We start from the raw sequence: 23,283 nt of genomic DNA, 5'->3' as shown, positions 1-23,283 counted from the left end.
GTGTGTGATGTTCCCCTTCCCGAGTCCAAGTGATCTCATTGTTCAGTTCCCACCTATGAGTGAGAACATGCGGTGTTTGGTTTTCTGTTCTTGTGATAGTTTGCTATCAGATCTTCTTTAATATTTGTACACCAATGTTCATAGCACCATTACTCACAATAGTTGCCAGTGTTAAACTCAAGTTTTAGTCTGGCTTTAAAAAATTTTTTTTTAAAAATTTTTTAGTAGAGATGGGGTTTTACCATGTTAGCCAGGCTGGTCTCGAACTCCTGACCTCAGGTGATCCACCCACCTTGGCCTCCCAAAGTGCTGAAATTACAGGTATGAGTCACTGCACCGGGCCCCAAACTCAAGTTTTTCCGCATCCAATTATTTAATTTTTTTTTTTTTTTTGAGACGGAGTCTGGCTCTGTCGCCCAGGCTGGAGTGCTGTGGCCGGATCTCAGCTCACTGCAAGCTCCGCCTCCCGGGTTTACGCCATTCTCCTGCCTCAGCCTGGGGAGTAGCTGGGACTACAGGAGCCCGCCACCTCGCCCGGCTAGTTTTTTGTATTTTTTAGTAGAGACGGGGTTTCACCGTGTTAGCCAGGATGGTCTCGATCTCCCGACCTCGTGATCCGCCCGTCTCGGCCTCCCAAAGTGCTGGGATTACAAGCTTGAGCCACCGCGCCCGGCCTTAATTTTTTTTTTTAGACAGAGTCTTGCTCTGTTGCCATGCTGGAATGCAGTGGCGCAATCTGGGCTCACCGCAGCCTCCGACTCCCTGATTCAAGGGATTCTCCTGCCTCAGCCTCCCAAGTAGCTGGGATTACAGGCACGTGCCACCACGCCCAGCTAGTTTTTGTATTTTTAGTAGAGACAGGGTTTCACCATGTAAGCCAGGATGGTCTCGATCTCCTGACCTCGTGATCTGCTCACCTCGGCCTCCCAAAGTGCTGGGATTATAGGCCAGGTCACCGCACCCAGCCCCAAACTCAAGTTTTTCCACATCTAATTGTTTTAGTTTTTGTTTGTTTGTTTGTTCGTTTGTTTAGAGATACGGTCTTGATTTGTTGCCCAGGCTGGAGTGCAGTGGCAGGATCACAGCTTATTGCAGCCTCAAACTCCTGGGTTCAAGCAATCCTCCTGCCTTGACTTCCCAAGTAGCTGGGATTACAGGTGCAAGCCTCCATGCTTGGCCATCCAATTGTGTGTGTGTGTGTGTTTCCTTCCTTCCTTCCTTGCTTCCTTCCTTCCTCCCTCCCTCCCTCCCTCCCTTCCTTCCTTCCCTTCCTTCCCTTCCTTCCTTTCTTCTTCTTCTTTTTTTTTTTTTTAATGATCCTGAATCAATTGTTTTAAACATAGCTCAAACAAGCAGATTTTTAGTCCTTTAGGGCCTGTCTCCTCTGCATACCCCGGTGACATTGTGCCAACCATTTGATGGCCACGGAGAAGATAAACCCTCCAGCTATAAAAAGGACCCCAATCCTTTGCTGCTCTTCAGAGCTTTCTGATTTAGAAACTTCCCACTAGGCTGCTAAGCAACTTCATCTAGCACATAAGCTCCCTCTCAACTCCCATTCTCTCCCTGGAGTTCTCTTGCTCTCCTCCCGTTCTGAGTAGTGACCTCCAACTCTGTAGCCTCTGGATATTCTCATGCTACCAGGGACCCCACACACAAACCCCTCAAGGCACTGTCCAAGTGTGCCACTGCCACCTTGTGGTCACATCTTTTTCGTTAATCGCCCAAAAATCATTCACATACCCTACATATGCATGTATTTTTGTTTTTCACATTTAGTTCCCTGATCCATTTGGAGTTTATTTTGTGAATGGTGGGAGTTATCCATGTAATTTTGTCTTTTTCCAGATGGCTAACCAGTTAGTCTTAGCACCTTTCATTGCAAACTGCATTTTTGCCCCAATTGATCTGAAATACCACCTTTCTGAACTGAATTCCCATATGTTCCTGGATCTATTTCTAGATATTCCATTTTATCCCATTTGTCTGTTTCCTGTTCCTATCCACAGTTTTAATTATGGAGGCTTTATAGTATGTCTTAATATCTGTAGGGCATTGCCACTTTTGTTTTTCAGAGTTTTCTGGGGTATTATCAGATGTTTGTGCTTCCATATGAACTTTAAAAATAATTTACATAACTCCATTAATAAGTTTGGTAGCTTTTTATTGGGATTGTTATATTTTTGAGTTAACCTGTTAAGAATTGCTATCTATATGATGTTAAGTCATCTTATAGAAGAACAAGGAATTTTCTATTTGTTCAAGTCTATTTTGTGTCTTTCAAGAGTGTTTGTTTTAAAGCTTCTTCATGTAGGTGTTACACATTTTTTGATAAGTTTAAGTATCTTTATGTTTCTATTCTACATAAGTTTTATCTTATTACATCACCTTACTGGCTTTTGACTGGTAGATGAATGCCATTGGTTTTTAGATAGCAATTTCACATTCTGTTAACTTATTATTTTATTCTCTAGGGCTTTCCATATATAATATCACATCATCTGCAAAAACAGATAGTTTCCTTCTTTTGCAATTCTGTGTTTCTTTTCTTTTTCTTCTTCTTCTTTTTTTTTTTTCGAGACAGAGTTTTGCTCTGTCGCCCAGGCTGAAGTGCAGTGGTGCAATCTCAGCTCACTGCAACCTCCACCTACCGGGTTCAAGTGATTCTCCTGCCTTAGCCTCCTGAGTAGCTGGGATTACAGGAGCGTGCCACCATGTCCGACTAATTTTTTTTTTTTTTTTTTTTTTGAGACAGAGTCTCTATGGCCCAGGCTGGAGTGCAGTGACGTGATCTTGGCTCACTGCAAACTCCGCCTCCCGGGTTCACACCATTCTCCTGTCTCAGCCTCCGGAGTAGCTGGGACTACAGGCACTCGCCACCGCACCTGGCTAACTTTTTGTATTTTTAGTAGAGATGGGGTTTCACCGTGTTAGCCAGGATGGTCTCGATCTCCTGACCTTGTGATCTGCCCGCCTTGGCCTCCCAAAGTGCTGGGATTACAGGCATGAGCCACCACACCCAGCCAATTTTTGTATTTTTAATAGGGATGGGTTTTTACCTTGTTGGCCAGGCTGGTCTCGAGTTCCTGACCTCAGGTGATCCTCCCGCCTCAGCTTCCCAAAGTGCTGCGATTACAGGTGTGAACCACCTTGCCTAGCTGCAATTCTAGGTTTCACATTACTTTTTCTTACTGAACTGCATTAGCTAATGCTTCCAGTACACACACACACACAGACACACACACACACATACACACTTGGCTATAGGTATAGGTAATCATCGTAAGAAAGTATTCACTAATTTCTATTTTTCTGGAGTGCTGATGTCAATAATGGACATTGTACTGGGTGTGGTGTTGCATACCTATAGCCCCAGCTACTAAGGAGGCTGAGGGAGGAGGATCCCTTGAGCCCAGGAGTTTGATCCAGCCTGCACAACATAGGAAGACCCTATCTCTGACAATAATAACCATAATAATAAATAAGTGTTGAATTTTTTTCCAAAGACTTCATCAGCATCCATGGAGAAAGTCACATGACTTGTTCTCATAGATGTATTTATATGGTGCATTATTCAACGGATTTTTTTTTTCTTTTCTTGAGATAAGGTCTGGCTCTATCACCCAGGCTAGAGTGCAGGGGCGTGGTCGGTCTCAGTTCATTGCAGCCTCTGACTCCTGGGTTCAAGTGATCCTCCCACTTCATCCTCCTGAGTAGCTGAGACTACAGGCACACACCATCACACATGACTAATTTGTCTTTTTTGTAAAGATGGGGTTTCAACATGTTGCCCAGGCTGGTCTGGAACTCATGAGCTTGGGCAATGCAACCCCCACCTCAGCCTCCCAAAGTACTGATATTACAGGCATGAGCCACTGCACCTGGACTATTTAATGGATTTTCTAATAACTGCACTAATGTTGCTGCTTTAGGCTAAATTTCACTTGGGGATATTTTCTTAATGTGGTCTTGTCTTTTATTTGCTAAAAGCTAATATAGCATGTTTGAATCCATATTCAGAATTGATACTGGTTTGCAATTTTTAATTTTTTGTACTCTACATTTTTTTTTTTTTTTTTTGAGATGGAGTCTCGCTCTGTCACCATTGGAGTGCAATGGTATGATCTCAGCTCACTGCCACCTCCGCCTCCTGTGTTCAAGCGAGTCTCCTGCCTCAGCCTCCTGAGTAGGTATGATTACAGGTACGTGCCACCACACCCGGCTGATTTTTGTATTTTTAGTAGAGACAGGGTTTCATCATGTTGGCCAGGCTGGTATTGAACTCCTGCCCTCAGGTGACCCACTAGCCTTGGGCTCCCAAAGTGCTGGGATTCCAGGCGTGAGCCACCACGCCCAGCCTCTGCCACAGTTTATATCAATGATTTACTTTCTTCATAAAAGGAATTAGGAAGTGTTTCTTCATTTTCGTTGTTCTTAAATTATGGAGCACTGGGAATATCTGAACTTGGAAGGTTTGGTATAATTCTCCATTTAAAACCTCTAAGCCCACATTTACAGTTCAATGACGGTTGACAAGGGTGTCAAAATAATTCAATGGGGAAAAAATAGTATTTTAAATGAATGTGACACAGTCTTAAAAATGTCTGAAACAGTCCGGGCATGGTGGCTCACACCTGTATTCCCAGCACTTTGGGAGGCTGAGGCGGGTGGATCATGAGGTCAAGAGATCGAGACCATCCTGGCCAAACATGGTGAAATCTCGTCTCTACTAAAAATACAAAAACTAGCTGGGCGCGGTGGTGTGCACCTGTAGTCCCAGCTCTTCGGGAGGCTGAGGCAGGAGAATCATTTGAACCCGGGAGGCGGATGTTGCAGTGAGTCAAGATAGAGCACTGCACTCCAGCCTGGCAACAGAGTGAGGCTCCATCTCAAAAAAAAAAAAAAGACACTTGCACACACATTTATAGCACACAATTTCTAATTGCAAAAATATGGAACAAGCCTCAATGCCCATCAACTAATAAGGGGATAACGAAAATGTAGTGTATATACACCACATAATACTACTCAGCCATAAAAAGCAAGAAAGTCATAGCATTCTGAGCAACCTGGATGGAGACCATTATTCTAAGTGAAGTAACTCAGGAATGGAAAACCATATATATGTTCTCACAAGTGGGAACTAAGCTATGAGGATGCAAAGGCATAAGAATGATATAATGAACTTTGGGTGAGTGCAGTGGATCATGCCCATAATCCCAGCACTTTGGGAGGCTGAGATGGGCGGATCGCTTGAGGCCAGTAGTTCAAGACTGGCCTGGCCAACATGGTAAAACCCCATCTCTACTAAAAATACAAAAATTAGCCGAGCATGGTGGTGCATGTCTGTAATCTCAGTTACTCAGGAGGCTGAGGCAAGAGAACGGCTTGAACCTGGGAGGCGGAGGTTGCCGAGATCATGCCACTACACTCCAGCCTGGGCAACAGAGTGAGACTCCGTCTCAAAAGAAACAAAAAAACAAAAAAACAAAAAAACAAAAAAAAAAAAAAGGAAAGAAAGAAAGAATGGACTCTGGGGACTCGGTGGAAGGGTGGGAGGAGGGTGAGGGATAAAAGTGGATAAAAAAACTACACAAGCCGGGCGCGGTGGCTCAAGCCTGTAATCCCAGCACTTTGGGAGGCTGAGACGGGCGGATCACAAGGTCAGGAGATCGAGACCATCCTGGCTAACACGGTGAAACCCCGTCTCTACTAAAAAATACAAAAAACTAGCCGGGCGAGGTGGCGGGCGCCTGTGGTCCCAGCTACTCCGGAGGCTGAGGCAGGAGAATGGCGTAAACCCGGGAGGCGGAGCTTGCAGTGAGCTGAGATCCGGCCACTGCACTCCAGCCTGGGCGACAGAGCCAGACTCCGTCTCAAAAAAAAAAAAAAAAAAAAAACAAAACTACACATTGGGTACAGTGTACACTGCTCGGATGATGGGTGCACCAAAATCTCAGAAATCACCACTAAAGATCTTATCCATGTAACCCAAAACCACCTGTTTCCCAAAGGCTATTGAAATAAAAAATAAACCTTTTTCCATTTTTATTTACATTGATATTTGTTTTCCAGGTTTTATTTTTTGAGCTGGGAATTTATTTTTTATTCTCCTTTTTTGTTTTTTTTGTTTGTTTGTTTGTTTGTTTGTTTGTTTGTTTTTTTTGAGACGGAGTCTCGCTCTGTCGCCCAGGCTGGAGTGCAGTGGCCAGATCTCCGCTCACTGCAAGCTCCGCCTCCCGGGTTCGCGCAATTCTCCTGCCTCAGCCTCCCGAGCAGCTGGGACTACAGGCGCCCGCCACCTCGCCCGGCTTATTTTATTGTATTTTTAGTAGAGACGGGGTTTCACCGTGTTAGCCAGGATGGTGTCGATCTCCTGACCTCGTGATCCACCCGTCTCGGCCTCCCAAAGTGCTGGGATTACAGGCTTGAGCCACCGCGCCCGGCCTCCTTTTTTTTTTTTTTTTTTTTTGAGACAGTCTCGCTCCGTTGCCCAGGCTGAAGTGCCGTGGTGCCATCTCGGCTCACTACAACCTCCACCTCCTAGGTTCAAGTGTTTCTCCTGCCTCAGCCTCCCGAGAAGCTGGGATTACAGGTGCACGCCACCACACCCAGCTGATTTTTGTTATTTTTTAGTAGAGATCAGATTTCACCATGTTGGCCAGGCTGGTCTTAAACTCTTGGCCTCAGGTGATCCACTTGCCTCGGCCTCCCAAAGTGCTGGGATTACAGGTGTGAGCCACTGCACCCAGCTAGTCTCATTTTTATTGACAAAAGTGTTTAGGAATATGAAGTTTCCTTTGACCACTGCTTAAAAGATGTCCTGTATTATCCATAAAAGCCAAAAAAAAAAAGAGAGAGAAAACCCAATATCCAACAACTGTTGTTACAATACAGCCATACAATGGAATCTTATTTAGTAAAAATAATTAAGTACTGATACATGCTACTTGGATGAACCTTGAAAATATAAACGAAACAAGCCAAACCCCACGTTTTATACTCTAATTCTACAGGCAATATCTACAGGAGCAATCTATACAGACAGAAAGATTAGTTGTTGCTTTGGACTCTGGGGGTGGTAGTGGGACTGGATGAGTGGATCGGGTGATCATGGCTAGGGTTTATTTTTGTGGTCATGAAAATGTTCTAAAATTGATTGTGATAATTGATGCACAAATATATGAATATACCAAAAAAATGAATATATTTTAAACAGGTTAGTTGTATGCTGTGATAATTGTATCGCAACAAAACTAAAGGCCTAAGGAAGGAACTGAATGTATCAGAGGCATAGATCATTTTATGGATTAACAGGTTAATCTTTTTTATTTATTCATTTATTTATTTTTGAGACGGAGTCTCGCTCTATACTCCACTCTCTACTGGAGTACAGTAGAACCGTATTGGGTCACTGCAACCTCCGTCTCCTAGGTTCAAGCAATTCTCCTGCCTCAGCCTCCCGAGTAGCTGGGATTACAGGGGCCCACCATCACGCCCGGCTATTTTAAAAATATTTTTAGTAGAGATGGCGTTTCAGCATGTTGGCCAGGCTGGTCTCAAACTCCTGACCTAAGGTGTTCCGCCCGCCTCGCCCTCCCGAAGTGTTGGGATTACAGGCGTGAGCCACCGCCCCCAACCCCATCAGGTTAATCTTTTAAAAAGGGTGTGGCCGGTCTCGAACTCCTGGGCTCAAGCGATTCTTCCGCAGTACCTAGGACTACAGCGGGCTTATCTTTGTAAATACGTTTATATCCCTGCCGAGGGTTGAAGAAACACGGAGAAAATCCTGCAGAAAAGAATTTCCCTAGGGTGGTGGCTCAGGCCTATAATCCCAGCACTTTGGGAGGCCAAGGTGGAAGGATCACTCGAGCCCAGGAGTTCCAGACCAGCCTGAGTAACACAGAGAGACCCTGTCTCTACAAAAAAAATAAAAATAAAAATAAATTAGCCTGGTGTGGTGGCACACACCTGTGGTCCAAGCTACTCGGGAGGCCGAGTGGGGGAGGATCCTTTAGGCTCAGGAGTTCGAGATCAGCCTGGGGAACATGGTGAGACCCGAGTGTCTAGAAAAAGATAAATTAGCTGGGCGTGATGGGCGCGAATGTGGTCCAAGCTACTCCGGAGGCCGAGGCAGAAGGATCGCTTCAGCGCAGGAGTTCCGGGCTTCAGTGATCTATGACCAAGCCACTGTACTCCAGACAAGGCGGCAGACCGGTGCCTTATCTCAAAAAACTAAAAAGAAAAAGAAAAAGAAAAAAAGAAAAGTACTCGATGAGCACCCCGCTCTCAAAAAACTAAAAAAGAAAAAAAAAAGAAAAGCACTCGATGAGCATCCCGCTGCCTGCAGTCCAAGCCTTGGGTGACGCCTCCACGCAAGCCCCGCTCCCTGCGCCGGTCCCCGCCTCCGACCCGGCCTTTGGCTCTGCGTTTCCTGGCCAGCGTCGTTCCCAATATCGACAGATTGATCTGGATCCTGGTCCACCCCGGATGCGAGAAAACGGGACTTTTCTGTCCGCGTGTCGAAGAGGCTGCCCCAGCTCTTCTCTGCGCTTCAGATCATCCTCATTCCAAAGCCGTTGGGGTTCGGCCCCCTTACGCTTAACGCGGTGCGCAACCGGAAGCGGAAGTGCGAGACGGTGCGCCGCCATACGTAATGCGCGCTCTCCAGGCGCTTCCTAGCTGGGTTTTCACTTCAGCCGGCGCTCATGCTCAACCTAGGCAGGGCCGGGCAGGAGGGCCTAGCGGGAGGCGGAGTGAGGGTCGGAGGGCGCCGCCCCGGGCTTCGGCTATGTCTGAGACGCGCCGGCCTAACGCGGCTGCTCTGGGGAAGCGGCGCCTCCTCCCAACCAGAACCAGGAGGCGGGGGTTCTCCCCGCCTGCTCCTCGGAGCGCGTCTTCCCGCTGCGCCCGCACCAGTCTGGGCCTGGCCCAGGGTCCACGGTGGAGGCGTGTTTTTTTCTCCAACCACCGCGCCCCCTCTGTTTAAAATCAGCCAGTCAACCTTTTTGCCCTTTCTCCAGAGGGAAAAGCATCGCCGCTGTTCTGGAAAAGGGCCCCAGCGTCCTCTTGTCACCGACCGGGCGATTGCCGTGCGTTCCGGTGAGCCCTGGACGGAGGAGATGCTCTGGCTGTTGGCGGGGGCGGGGGGCGGGCATCGCTTATTGAAATTTGAGAAATTGCTCAGCAGTTAAATGCTCTCTCAAGTGTGCAGGAGTTGTAGGCTTATAGAAATAAAAGCAAATATTGCCACAGTTGTAAAGCAAAATAGCAATACCCCGCTGGTTTTGAGATCAAAAGCAGCCGCACTTCCTAGGTCTGTACCTCCCAAAGAGCTTCAAAACGGAGGGGCTTCCAGGAAGTAGGATGCAGCCTGCATTATGCCAGTATCAGAAGTTACAGTTGTATTAACTGTGAGAGAGACATGTTTTGTTTCGGTGTTTTTCCCCTCGTGTGTGTGTGTGTGTGTATATATGTATATATATATTTTTTTTTTTCGAGACGGAGTTTCGCTTTTGTTGCCCAGGCAACAGTGGCTCACCCCTGTAATCCCAGCACTTTGGGTAGCAGAAGCAGGAGGAGCCCCTGAAGCTATGAGTTTGAGACCAGCTGGGGGCAACATAGTGAGACCCCATGTCTACAAAAAATATAAAATAAAGCATAACTAAAGTCAGTGACAATATCAAGTCTTTTTTTTTTTTTTTTTTTTGAGACGGAGTCTCGCTCTGTCGCCCGGGCTGGAGTGCAGTGGCCGGATCTCAGCTCACTGCAAGCTCCGCCTCACGGGTTTACGCCATTCTCCTGCCTCAGCCTCCCGAGTAGCTGGGACTACAGGCGCCCGCCCCCTCGCCCGGCTAGTTTTTTGTATTTTTTAGTAGAGACGGGGTTTCACCGTGTTAGCCAGGATGGTCTCGATCTCCTGACCTCGTGATCCGCCCGTCTCGGCCTCCCAAAGTGCTGGGATTACAGGCTTCAAGTCTTCTTTAAGATGTGCATGCATTGCTGATGAGAACACTTTTTTTTTTTTTTTTTGAGACGGAGTCTTGCTCTGTTGTCAGGCTGGAGTGCAGTGGCATGATCTCGGCTCACTGCAACCTCCATACCCAGGGTTCAAGCGATTTTCCTGCCTTGGCCTCCCAACTAGCGGGGACTACAGGCGTGCACCACCACGCCCAGCTAATTTTTGTAGTTTTAGTAGAGAAGGGGTTTCACTATTTTGGCCAGGATGGTCTCGATCTCTTGACCTTGTGATCCACCTGCCTTGGCCTCCCAAAGTGCTGGGATTACAGGCCTGAGCCACCGTGCCCAGCCATATTTTTAAACAATATCAACTAAATATGGACTTGGTGATGCAACATGCATACGTGTGCCAGGCTAAATGTAAAAGTTATTCATCATATTATTTGAAATAGCCTAAATTAGAAACAACTCAAATGTGGATCCACAGAATGGATGAATTGTGGCATATTTATTTCTGTGGATTTTTTTTTTTTTTTTTTTTTTGACAGAGTCTTGCTCTGTCACCCAGGCTGGGGTGCAGTGGCACAATCTTGGCTCCTTCCTGGTTCAAGTGATTCTCTTGCCTTAGCCTCCCGAGTAGCTGGGATTACAGGCACGAGCCACCAGGCCCAGCTAATTTTTCTTTGTATTTTTAGTAGAGATGGGGTTTCACCATGTTGACCAGGCTGATCGTGAACTCCTGACCTCAAGTGATCTGCCCACCTCGGCCTCCCAAAAAAGTGCTGGGATTACAGGCGTGAGCCACCGTGCCCGGCCTCTGTGGCATATTCTTCAGCAAAGACATGAACCAAATCACAGGTGGATGAAAACAACAACTTGGGTGTACCTCACAAGCATAATGCTGACTGAAAAAAGCCGGACACAAAAGAATCCTTATTGTCTGATAGTTGCTAGGCAAAGTCAACTAGAGTATTTTTTCTTTTTTTTTTTTTTTTTTTTTTTTTTTTTTTTTTTGAGACAGAGTCTCGCTCTGTTGCCCAGGCTGGGGTGCAGTGGCCGGATCTCAGCTCACTGCAAGCTCCGCCTCCCGGGTTTAGGCCATTCTCCTGCCTCAGCCTCCGGAGTAGCTGGGACTACAGGCGCCCGCCACCTCGCCCGGCTAACTTTTTTGTATTTTTAGTAGAGACGGGGTTTCACCGTGTTCGCCAGGATGGTCTCGATCTCCTGACCTCGTGATCCGCCCATCTCGGCCTCCCAAAGTGCTGGGATTACAGGCTTGAGCCACCGCGCCCGGCCTGAGTATTTTTTCTTGTATTCTTTGTTTTCGTATATACGTGTGTGTATGTGTGTGTGTGTGTATGTGTGTGTGTGTGTATATATATATATATATATATATTTTTTTTTAATAAAGAGACTTGGTCTCACTATATTGCCCAGGCTGGTCTGTAACTCCTGGCCTCAAGCCATCCTACTTCGACCTCCCAAAGTGTTGGGATTATAGGCATGAGCCACCGCCTGGCCCAACTAGAGTATTAAGTGTCAGAATAGTATTACAATTGGGAGGCATGTCATAGAAAAGACTATGTCTGAGATGCAGGGTATGGAAATGCTCTATTTTTTTTGTTGTTTTTTTTAAGACGGAGTCGCACTCTGTCACCCAGGCTGGAGTGCAGTGGCATGGTGTCGGCTCACTGCAGTCTCCACCTCCCAGGTTCAAGTGATCCCCCGACCTCAGCCTCCCCAGTAGCTAGGATTACAGGCATGTGCCACCATACCCTGCTATTTTTTTTGCATTTTTAGTGGAGACGGGGTTTCACCGTGTTGGCCAGGCTGATCTAAAACTTCTGACCTCGAGGAATTCGCCTGCTTTGGCCTCCCAAAGTGCTGGGATTACAGGCATGAGCCACCGTGCCCAGCCTAAAATATTTTTTGTTTGATATATCCAACTGACATGCTATTATTCTTTTCCCAAAGGTCATTTTTTTCCAGGACACTTTCTGTCTTCATCAGAGGAACATCGAGGAGGCAAGGCTGGTGGCTAGATTACTGATGGATTCTTCTCAGGCAAGTTAGGAAAGACCTAACTTCAAAATGTTATGCTTGTAGCTATCATCAGGTAGCCTTACCTCCTTATCGTGTATTCAAGCATCTTACAGAAATGATGGTCCTTACTCAGGAAATAACTCCCCAAATGAATTTCTCTAGAAACCATGCCATCTCAGGTTATACAGAGATTGCAATGGAAATGATTGTTTTATCTCAATATTTACTAATTCTTTCTGATCCTCAATCATGCTTGTTGGCTCATTGTTTTGCTGAGTGTTATGACAGATTGTAAGAAGGGGATGGAGGTGTCTAATCTGAAGGAATTTCTGCATCACTGTGGAGATACTTCAATTTTTATTAGATTTTACATAGTGCTGCAACATATTCAGTGCAGACTGCAGCTATAAATAGAGGAGGACTGAGGCCAGAAGAAGCCATTGTAAAGCTGTAGTAAGATCAGTTTAGTCATGTTTCAGTGATGCTGATGAGTCCATGTGACTGGATGCAGTTGCAAGACAATATCTATATAGAGGAGAAGAGGCCTGAGGCCTGGGAGTACTGCAGGCTTCTAGTCTTCCTTAGTCCTTCATGCATTTTTCTCAGAACATCAAAGAAGATGGTACTTAGCTGAAGCCAGCATGTATTTAATGGTTTAGCACTTAGTGACCTTTGAGGATGTGGCTGTGGACTTTACCCAGGAGGAGTGGACTTTGTTGGATCAAACCCAGAGAGATCTCTACAGAGATGTGATGTTGGAGAACTACAAGAATCTCATTATACTAGGTAAAACTGGCATCATTTCTTCACTGACCCTTTTAGGAAATCAATGTTTCTTGAATGTTTGCTGTCAAATAGGGGTACTGTAATAAGCAAGTAAGCAAGACAGGCATAGACATTAGCCAGTGGGCATTCCTGGTTTTTTTTGTTTTTTGTTTTTTGTTTTTTGTTTTTGAGACACAGTCTGGCTCTAGCGCTCAGGCTGGAGTGCAGTGGCACAGTCTCTGCTCACTGCAACCTCCCCCTCCTGGGTTCAAGTGATTCTCCTGCCTCAGCCTCCCAGGTAGCTGGGATTACAGGCATCCACTACCATGGCCAGCTAATTTTTGTAGTTTTAGTGGAGACAGGGTTGCACCATGTTGGCCAGGCTGGTCTCAAACTCTGACCTCAGGTGATCCACCTGCCTCACCCTCCCAAAGTGCTAGGATTACAGGCGTGAGCCACGTGCATGGCCTGGGCATTACTTTATAGAACAAGCTTGTAAACTTTCTTTTTTTTTTTTCTTTTTTTTTTTTTTTTGAGACGGAGTCTCGCGCTGTGTCACCCAGGCTGGAGTGCAGTGGCGCGATCTCGGCTCACTACAAGCTCCGCCTCCCAGGTTCACGCCATTCTCCTGCCTCAGCCTCCGAGTAGCTGGGACTACAGGCGCCCGCCACCACGCCCGGCTAGTTTTTTGTATTTTTAGTAGAGACGGGGTTTCACCATGTTAGCCAGGATGGTCTTGATCTCCTGACCTCGTGATCCACCCGCCTCGGCCTCCCAAAGTGCTGGGATTACAGGCTTGAGCCACCGCGCCCGGCCTGTAAACTTTCTTAAAGCATTATGATATTTATGCACAGACCTGTTTTTTCATTTGTTGTAGCTCATCAGCTATTGTTAGTGTTAGTGTATTTTATACGTGGCCAAGACCATTCTTCCAGTGTGGCCCAGGCAAGCCAAAAGATTGGACACCCCTGGCATAGAGGATTCCCCATGAAAATAAAGATTTAAGTAAATGAGTTTATTTCATGTATGGATTAAAAACTTTAAGACTTTAAATGTGTATGTGAAGTTGGACTTGGTTTTCCAGGCTCGAGCAATTCACTTGCCTCAACTTCCCGAGTAGCTGGGACCACAGACCCATGCCACCATGCCCTGCTAATTTTTGCATTTTTAGTAGAGGTGAGGTTTCACCATGTTGGCCAGGCTGGTCTTGAACTCCAAGCCTCAAGTGATCTGCCTGCCTTGACTTCCCAAAGTGTTGGGGTAACAGGCATGAGCCATTATGCCTGGCCAACATTTTTGCTATTTTTAAAATCGTTTTAGTGCACGTATTGGAAATGTTGTATGATTAGTTTGCTGTTTGTAAAGTTACACTTGACCATCTTCAGAATCCCTGAAGGCAAAAGTATTCGTTCCCCATTCGAGGACATGGTGTTATGTCTTGTATGGGGCTCTTCTTTTGTGCATTTTTCCCTCCAGCAGGGTCTGAATTATGCAAAACCAGTCTCATGTCTGGATTGGAACAAATGGAAGAGCTGAGGACAGGAGTGACAGGAGTCCTGCAGGGTGAGTTCATTAGCAGATATGGTATCATGAAGATCAGTGCCGGCCTGCGAGAAATGCAGTACATTGGAAATGTTACTTTGCAAACTTCTCAGGGTATGCTTTTCTTCCTGAGAAGGCTAAGGCCATTTGATTTCCTTAGATAACTTCAACTCCCCTCATCTTTACATTTCCATTGATCTTCTCAACCTTTTTTCTGTTCTCAGAAAGGTTAGTGTGCCTTATTTGAAAATTCCATCTTATGCATGTAGGTCCTTTGCCAACACCTTCTCATATTGCTTCTTGTTTCTCCCATCTTTTTGCTTACTGTCAGCCTCAGTTTTCTGCATATTATTACTTGGATAATAAGTAATACAGTTTTTTTGTTTTTGACATGGAGTCTTGCACTGTTGCCCCGGCTGGTGTGCAGTGACCCGATCTTGGCTCGCTGCAACCTCCACCTCCTGGGTTCAAGCAGTTCTCCTGCCTCAGCCTCCCAAGTAGCTAGGATTACAGGCGCCTGCCACCACGCCCAACTAATTTTTTGTATTTTTGGTAGAGATGGGATTTCACTATGTTGGCCAGGCTGTTCTCGAACTCCTGACCTTGTGATCTACCCGCCTCAGCCTCGCAAAGTGCTGGGATTACAGGTGTAGTAATACAGTTTTGACACCATATCTTTATCATTGCAAAACTTCTGACATAGCCAAACTCTTTATAGTCCATCTTTCCATTTGCTTCACTCTTTTTTTTAATCATGTTTTATGCGTGTTTGGAAAGATTTACAAATGCGCCATATACTTTTTTTAGGTAAAATGTACACAATTTTACCGTTTTAGTGTTGTGCAGCTATCAGCTCTTTTTACTTTCAAAGCATTTCTTTCTTTCTTTTCTTTTCTTTTTTTTTTTTTTTTTTGTTTTGAGACAGAATCTCTCTCTGTTGCCCAGGATAGAGTCTAGTGGCACCATCTCGGCTCACTGCAGCCTCCATCAGCTTCCTGGGTTCGAGTGGTTCTCTCGCCTCAGCCTTCTGAGTAGTTGGGACTACAGGCGTGTGCCACCACACCTGGCTAATTTTTGTGTTTTTTGGTAGAGATGGAGTTTTACCATGTTGGCCAGGCTGGTCTCAAACTCCTGACCTCAAGTGATCCGCCTGCCTCTGCCTCCCAAAGTGTTGGGATTACAGGCATGAGCCAGTGTGCTTGGCCTAGTTTTAAAACATTACCATCACACCAAAGGGAAATCATGTACCCATCAAGCAGTCACTCCCCAGTCACCCTGCAAAGACTGATTTGCTTTGTCTATGGATTTACCCTTTTTGTATATCTTATATAAATGGAATCATACAATGTAACCTTTTCTGTCTAGCTTCTTTCACTTAGCTATATATATGTGTGTGTGTGTGTATATGTATGTGTATATATGTATATGTGTATATGTGTGTGTATATATATGGATATGTGTGTGTGTGTGTATGTGTGTGTGTATATACATATACATATATATATATATATATATATATTTTTTTTTTTTTTTTTTTTTGACACAGAGTCTCACTCTGTCACCCCGGCTGGAGTTCAGTGACGTGATCTTGGCTCACTGCAACCTCTGCCTCCTGGGTTCAAGTGATTCTCGTGACTCAGTCACCTGAGTAGCTGGGATTACAGGTGCACATCACCACACCTGTCCAATTTTTGTATTTTTAGTAGAGACAGCTCTTCACCATGTTGGCCAGGCTGGTCTTGAATTCCTGGCCTCAAGTGATCCGCCTGTCTTGACCTCCCAAAGTGCTGGGATTATAGGCATGAGCCACTGCACCCAGCCCAGCACAGTTGATTCTGATAGCTTTTCTGAACTCATTAGTTATATTGTGGTAGGAAAGAGCTCTGGAGTTCTTCACTCTGCCACATTTGATTATGCTATTTCTGTTCTTTAGGCTTTTTTTTTTCTTTTTTTTTTTTTTTGAGACAAAGTCTTGCTCTGTAGCTTGGGCTGAAGTGCAGTGGCGGATCTCAGCTCACTGCAACCTCTGCCTCCTGGGTTCAAGTGATTCTCCTGCCTCAGCCTCCCAAGTAGTTGGGATTACAGGCACACGCCACTGCACCTGGCTAATTTTTTGTATTTTTAGTAGAGACAGTGTTTCACCATGTTGGCCAGGCTGGTCTTGAACTCCTAACCTCAGGTAATCTGCCTGTCTAGGCCTCCCAAGGTGCTAGGATTACAGGCATGAGCCACCACGCCCAGCCCCATAGGCTTTTAAACGACTTTATTCCACAATTTTTCTCCCAAGCTGCATCTTTCACTTTATTTCAGAATTGGATTTGCAACTCAAAACCAAAGGCTCCCCACTGCTGCAAGATATTTCTGCAGAAAGATCACCAAATGGAATACAATTGGTAAGATTTCCAAGGGATGAAATCTTCCACACTAGGACAAGAAGCACAATAGTCATTAAAATTATATGAGGAAAATGGCATTTACCCAAAGAAAACAGAGTCTGAAGAGATTCTCTGAATATCATGAATATGGGAAGTACTCTAAACTTATTATAAACATGTTTCTTCTCAGAGATCTCACAAATAAATATCCACAAACATACAACTCAGCTATTCAGTTTTTGGTGCATAATTTATTTTACTTTATTATTATTGTTTGTTTGTTTTTTTTTTGAGAGGGAGTCTCGCTCTGTCGCCCAGGCTGGAGTGCAGTGGCGCGATCTCGGCTCACTGCAAGCTCCGCCTCCCAGGTTGACGCCATTCTCCTGCCTCAGCCTCCTGAGTAGCTGGGACTACAGGCGCCCGCCACCGCGCCTGGCTAATTTTTTGTATTTTTAGTAGAGACGGGGTTTCACCGTGGTCTCGATCTCCTGACCTTGTGATCCGCCCGCCTCGGCCTCCCAAAGTGCTGGGATTACAGGCATGAGCCACCACGCCCAGCTCTACTTTATTATTATTTTTGAGACAAGGTCTTACTCTGTTGCTCAGGCTGGTGTGCAGTGGTGCAGTCTTGGCTCACTGCAACCTCTGTTTTCTGGGCTCAAATGATCCTCCAGCCTCAGCCTCCTGAATAGCTGAGACTACAGGCGTGAGCCACCATGCCTGGCTGATGGCTGATTTTATTTATTTTATTTATGTATTTATTTATTTTGTAGAGATGGGGTTTTACCATTTTGTCCAGGCTGGTCTCAAATTCCTGAGCTCAAAGCAATCCACTTGCTTTGGCCTCCAAAGTGCTGGGATTACAGGCATGAGCCACTGTGCCCAGCCCATAATTTAGTCTAAATATTTCTCAGATGTATTGTGGCTCATGCCTGTAATCCCAGCACTTTGGGAGGCCAAAGCAGGCAGATCGCTTGAGGCCAGGATTTGGAGACCAGCCTGGCCAACATGGCAAAAATCTGTTTTTACTAAAAATACAAACATTAGCTGGGCATAGTGGCACATGCCTGTAATCCCAGCTACTTGGGAGTTTGAGACATGAGAATCCCTTGAACCGGGAGGCAGAGGTTGCTGTGAGTCGAGATCATGCCACTGCACTTCAGTCTGGGCAACAGAGTGAGAATCTTTTTCAAAAAAAAGAAAAAGTAATAAAAAATAAAAAATATATATATCAGACAGATTGTCTAAGAAGCTCTGTGAACACAGAGAATATAGGCAGGCTGGTGGCCTCATTGTCCTGTTATTCAACTTAACTCAAAAATGAGGCTGGAACTCTGTACATATAATGGATATGTTAAAATGTTTAAATATATTTCCAATGCATAAATGTTGTGACTGAGGAGAAATTCTGTTACCATACTGAATGTGAGAAATTCTTTGTTCATCTTTTATATCTGAACAGGAGAGAAGCAATACTGCAGAGAAACTCTATGACTCTAACCATTGTGGAAAAGTCTTCAGTGAACACCCATTTCTTATGACTCACATGAGAACTCACATTGGCGAGAAAACTTCTGAGGATAATCAGAGTGGAAAAACCTTAAGAAAGAACTTTCCTTATAGTTTTTACAAGAAAAGTCATGCTAAGGGGAAAACGCCTAAGTATGTTAAACATGAAAAAGCCTTCAACAAGTTTTCAAATCTTACTAGGCAGAATAAAACTCACACACAAGAGAAGTTGTGTGAATGCACAGATTGTTGGAGAACTTTTCTTTATCAGTCATCCCTTAAGGTACATGGAAGATCTCACAATGGAGACAAACATTATATATGTAAGGAATGTGGGAAAGCCTTCAGTAATTCCTCACACCTTATAGGACATGGAAGAATTCACAGTGGAGAGAAGCTCTATGTCTGTAAAGAATGTGGTAAAGCTTTCATTCAATCCACAGGACTTAAATTACACATCAGAACTCACACTGGAGAAAAACCATATAAATGTAAAGAGTGTGGGAAAGCCTTCACCCATTCTTCATACCTTACTGATCATACAAGAATTCACAGTGGAAAGAAGCCCTATGTATGTATGGAATGTGGAAAAGCCTTCACTAGATCCACAGGACTTATTTTACACATACGAATTCACACTGGAGAAAAGCCATATGAATGTAAAGAGTGTGGAAAAGTTTTTATTCATTCCTCATACCTTACAAAACATGTAAGGATTCACACTGGAGAGAAGCCATATTTATGTAAGGAATGTGGGAAAGCTTTTACTCGTTCCTCAGGACTTGTTTTACATATGAGAACACACACTGGAGAAAAGCCCTATGAATGTAAAGAATGTGGGAAAGCCTTTAATAATTCCTCAATGCTTAGTCAACATGTAAGGATTCACACTGGAGAGAAGCCATATGAATGCAAAGAATGTGGGAAAGCTTTCGTTCAATCCTCAGGCCTTAGTACCCATTTAAGAACTCACACTGGAGAAAAGGGCTATGAATGTAAGGAATGCGGTAAAGCATTTGCTCGTTCCACAAATCTTAATATGCACATGCGAACGCACACAGGAGAAAAGCCTTATGCATGTAAAGAATGTGGGAAAGCCTTTAGGTATTCCACATGCCTTAACGTTCATATGCGAACTCACACTGGAGCAAAACCATATGATTGTAAGAAATGTGGGAAAAACTTCACTCAGTCTTCAGCACTTGCTAAACATCTAAGAACTAAGGCATGTGAAAAAACCTGAAGTGTTCCTCAGATCTTAGTATTTACATCTAAATTCATCTGGAAACAAAACATATGAAGGTAAAGAATATGAAGAACCTTCACTGAATTTCCATTTCTTATGTAATAGGAATGAATTTAACATGGACACAAGTCCCAGTGATATAAGGAATAGGCGAGAGTAGTAGTTCTTCACACCTTATAAATTGTAAGAACTCACCTTTGGGAGAAAAATCTGGTTCTGAGACATGGTAAAGCCTGTTTCTTCCACTATTGTTTCTTTTTCTTTTTTTTCTTTTTTCTTTTTTTTTGAGACAGAGTCTCTCTCTGTCACCCAGGCTAGAGTGCAGTGGTGCGACCTTGGCCCACTGCAACCTCTGCCTGCTGGGTTCAAGGAATTCTCCTGCCTCAGCCTCCCGAGTAGCTGGGACTACAGGTGTGTGCCACCATGCCCGGTTAATTTTTTGTATTTTTAGTAGAGACGGGGTTTCACCATGTTAGCCAGAATGGTCTCGATCTCCTGACCTCATGATCTGCCTGCCTTGGCCTCCCAAAGTGCTGCGATTATAGGCATGAGCCATCACACCCAGCGTATTGTTTATTTTTCATACCAAAAATTACCATAAAAGCCAATTGAAGGTAAGAATGAGAGATAGCCTTAAAATACTTCACAAGCCTTCATAGCACTTCATAATCGACACTGGAGAAAAACCCTCTGTATGTAAGGAATGTGATAAAACATTTACTTAGGATTTAGTATCCACATGAGAATTCACAGTGGTATAAAACCCTACAGATGTAAAGGCTGTAAGATCTTCACTTATATCTCTTAATAACTCAACATTAAAGAACTCACAATGGGCAGATAGCCTATATATATAAGAAATCTGGGACAGCCTTCAGAAATTTCTGACAGTTTCATGTGTAAGAAACCTCATCAATTTAAGGCATGTTAAGAATTCTTCCAGTGTTACTAAGTCAGTCAACTTGCATTAGAGAGAAACCCTATGAAGGTAAGATGTGGGAAATCTTTACTTCTGCCTCATGCGTCAATATATGGTAATCTCAAAGAGGCCAGAAACATTATGAATGCTAGAAATATGGGAATGCCTTCATATATATGTGTATATATATACACACACACACACACACACATGCACAGACATACATACACATATGTATTATTTCATCCTTTAATATAAATGATAATTCATACTGGAGAGAAATATTGATAATACAGAATAAGGGAAATGTTGCATCCATTTTACAAGTCTTACTATACATGTGAAAACCCACTCTGCAAAGAAGCTATATAAATGTGAAAATATGGGAATATGCTGGGTGTGGGTGGCTTGTGTCTGTAATCCCAGCACTTTAGGAGGTCGAGGTGGGCAGATCACTTGAGGTCAGGAGTTTGAGACCAGCCTGCCAACATGGTTAAACCTTGTCTCTACTAAAAATACAAAAATTAGCCAAGCATGGTGGCAGGTGCTTGTAATCCCAGCTGCTTGGGAGGCTGAGGCAGGAGAATTGAGTGAACCCAGGAGACGGAAGCTGCAGTTAGCCGACATACCTCCACTGCACTGCAGCCTGGGTGACAGAGCAAAACTCCATCTCAAAAAAAAATAAAATAAAATAATATTTTTAGCAGTACATATCCCTTAAGTGCCTCTGAAAATACTCACTGGAAGAATAAACTATGATCTGAGGAGTTATGGGAAGCTTTCCGGTACTACTGTTACTGTACACAAGATCATACTAGAGGAGAAATTGAAATAAATGACACGAAAATGAGATTGCCTTTCTATATGTCTTACTGTCCATGGTGACTTGTCATGGACAGTAAATTTTCTGTGGTTCCATCCTGGCTAACACGGTGAAACCCCGTCTCTACTAAAAAACACAAAAAACTAGCCGGGCGAGGTGGCGGGCGCCTGTGGTCCCAGCTACTCCGGAGGCTGAGGCAGGAGAATGGCGTAAACCCGGGAGGCGGAGCTTGCAGTGAGCTGAGATCCGGCCACTGCACTCCAGCCTGGGCGACAGAGCCAGACTCAGTCTCAAGAAAAAAAAAAAAAAAAAAAAAAAAAAAAAAAAAAAAAAAATTTTCTGTGGTTGAAAAGTTTAATTGTTTTTAAAATTCCCCCTAAGTAGAATTTTTTCTATATCGTAGTAAGAAGAGCATGTGGGAGAAGTGAGGACTGGAACAATGGACTGTGCAGTGGATGTTAGGATGTTATATTTAATCCCCATGGTGACCAGGCCATGCCTCTAATTCCAGCACTTTGGGAGGCTAAGGTGGGCGGATCACAAGGTCAAGAGATCGAGACCAGCCTGGCCAACATGGTGAAACCCCATTTCCACCAAAAATACAAAAATCAGCTGGATGTGGTGGTGCGTGCCTGTAGTCCCAGCTACTCGAGATGCTGAGGCAGGAGGATCGCTTGAACTCGGGAGGTGGAGGTTGCAGTGAGCCAAGATCACACCACTGGACTCCAGGCTGGGCAACAGAGTGATACTCCATCTCAAAAAAAGAAAAAAAAAAAATCGCCATGGTAACTACAGAGAAAATGCCAATGGAATATATACAAAATGAGAAGAAAAAAAGATGTCACTACAAAAAACAAAGTAACAAGAAAGGCAGTAATGTAGGAAATCAGGGACCAAAAAGCTGTAAAACATACAGAAAAAGAGTAACAAAGTGGCAAAATAAGTCTTTTTTATTGTGTGGTGTTTTTTTTTTTTTTTTTTTTTTTTTTGAGACGGAGTCTCGCTCTGTCGCCCGGGGCTGGAGTACAGTGGCCGGATCTCAGCTCACTGGAAGCTCCGCCTCCCGGGTTTACGCCATTCTCCTGCCTCAGCCTCCTGTGTAGCTGGGACTACAGGCGCCCATCACCTCGCCCGGCTAGTTTTTTGTATTTTTTTTAGTAGAGACGGGGTTTCACTGTGTTAGCCAGGGTGGTCTCGATCTCCTGACCTCGTGATCCGCCCGTCTCGGCCTCCCAAAGTGCTGGGATTACAGGCTTGAGCCACCACGCCCGGCCTTTTATTGTTAATTATATGAAAGATAAATGGGATAACGTCTCCAATCTAATGGCATCCTTTGGCAAAATGGATTAAAATACACAATCCAACTGTATGTTAGATGAAGTCTCGCTCTGTCGCCCAGGCTGGAGTGCAGTGGTGCGATCTCGGCTCACTGCAAGCTCCACCTCCCGGGTTCACGCCATTCTCCTGCCTCAGTCTCCCGAGTAGCTGGGACCACAGGCGCCCACCACCACGCCCGGCTTTTTTGTGTGTTTTTTAGTAGAGACGGGGTTTCACCATGTTAGCCAGGATGGTCTTGATCTCCTGACCTCCTGATTCGCCCGCCTCGGCCTCCCAAAGTGCTGGGATTACAGGCATGAGCCACCACGCCCAGCCTTTTTTTTTTTTTAAGATGAAGTCTCGCTCTGTCGCCCAGGCTGGAGTGCAATGGCAAGATCCTGGCTCACTGCAACCTCCACCTCCTGGGTTCCAGCAATTCTCCCTGCCTCAGCCTCCTGAGTAGTTGAGATTACAGGCACCCACCACCATGCCCAGCTAATTTTTGTAGTATTAGTAGAGACAGGGTTTTACCATGTTGACCAGGCTGGTCTCAAACTCCTGACCTCAGGTGATCCGCCCACCTCGGCCCCCCAAAGTGCTGGGATTACAGGCGTGAGCCGCCACATCCGGCCGTCCTTCACTTTAGATCTAAAGACAAAAAAAGTTAAATAATGGAAAAAGATAATCCCATGTAAATAGTAACCTAAAGAGAATTTGGCTGGGTGTACTAATATCAAACAAGGTAAACTTGAAGTCAAAAACTGATAGAAGAGACAGTCAATGA

The 23,283-nt window shown here is 44.8% G+C and overlaps 1 protein-coding gene across 7 annotated transcripts in view; it reads left to right on the top strand.

Annotated features, from left to right (window-relative positions):
• The window catches only part of ZNF846 (zinc finger protein 846), a 32,371-nt gene extending 9,304 nt beyond the window's left edge, over nucleotides 1–23,067 (top strand). Inside the window, exons 2-7 of one of the 7 annotated variants that reach the window (XM_025367537.1) lie at nucleotides 11,935–12,024; nucleotides 12,663–12,789; nucleotides 14,248–14,331; nucleotides 16,621–16,703; nucleotides 18,148–18,853; nucleotides 23,017–23,067. In XM_025367537.1, coding sequence (XP_025223322.1) covers nucleotides 12,010–12,024; nucleotides 12,663–12,789; nucleotides 14,248–14,331; nucleotides 16,621–16,703; nucleotides 18,148–18,853; nucleotides 23,017–23,018 — 1,017 coding nt within the window. In that variant the 5' untranslated portion in view covers nucleotides 11,935–12,009 and the 3' untranslated portion in view covers nucleotides 23,019–23,067. Of the gene's footprint in view, nucleotides 1–8,312; nucleotides 9,103–11,934; nucleotides 12,025–12,662; nucleotides 12,790–14,244; nucleotides 14,332–16,620; nucleotides 16,704–18,147; nucleotides 19,678–23,016 lie in introns of those variants that run through there. The other 6 variants (XM_025367538.1, XM_025367539.1, XM_025367540.1 and 3 more) reach the window with 6 other exon arrangements.
• Nucleotides 23,068–23,283: the final 216 nt, after the last annotated feature.

This window comes from Theropithecus gelada, chromosome 19 (assembly GCF_003255815.1).
Source record: "Theropithecus gelada isolate Dixy chromosome 19, Tgel_1.0, whole genome shotgun sequence".
In the NCBI taxonomy this organism is placed as follows: Eukaryota; Metazoa; Chordata; class Mammalia; order Primates; family Cercopithecidae; genus Theropithecus; species Theropithecus gelada.
Note: the sequence above shows the minus strand (reverse complement) of the source record. Positions and strands in the feature narration are given on the sequence as shown.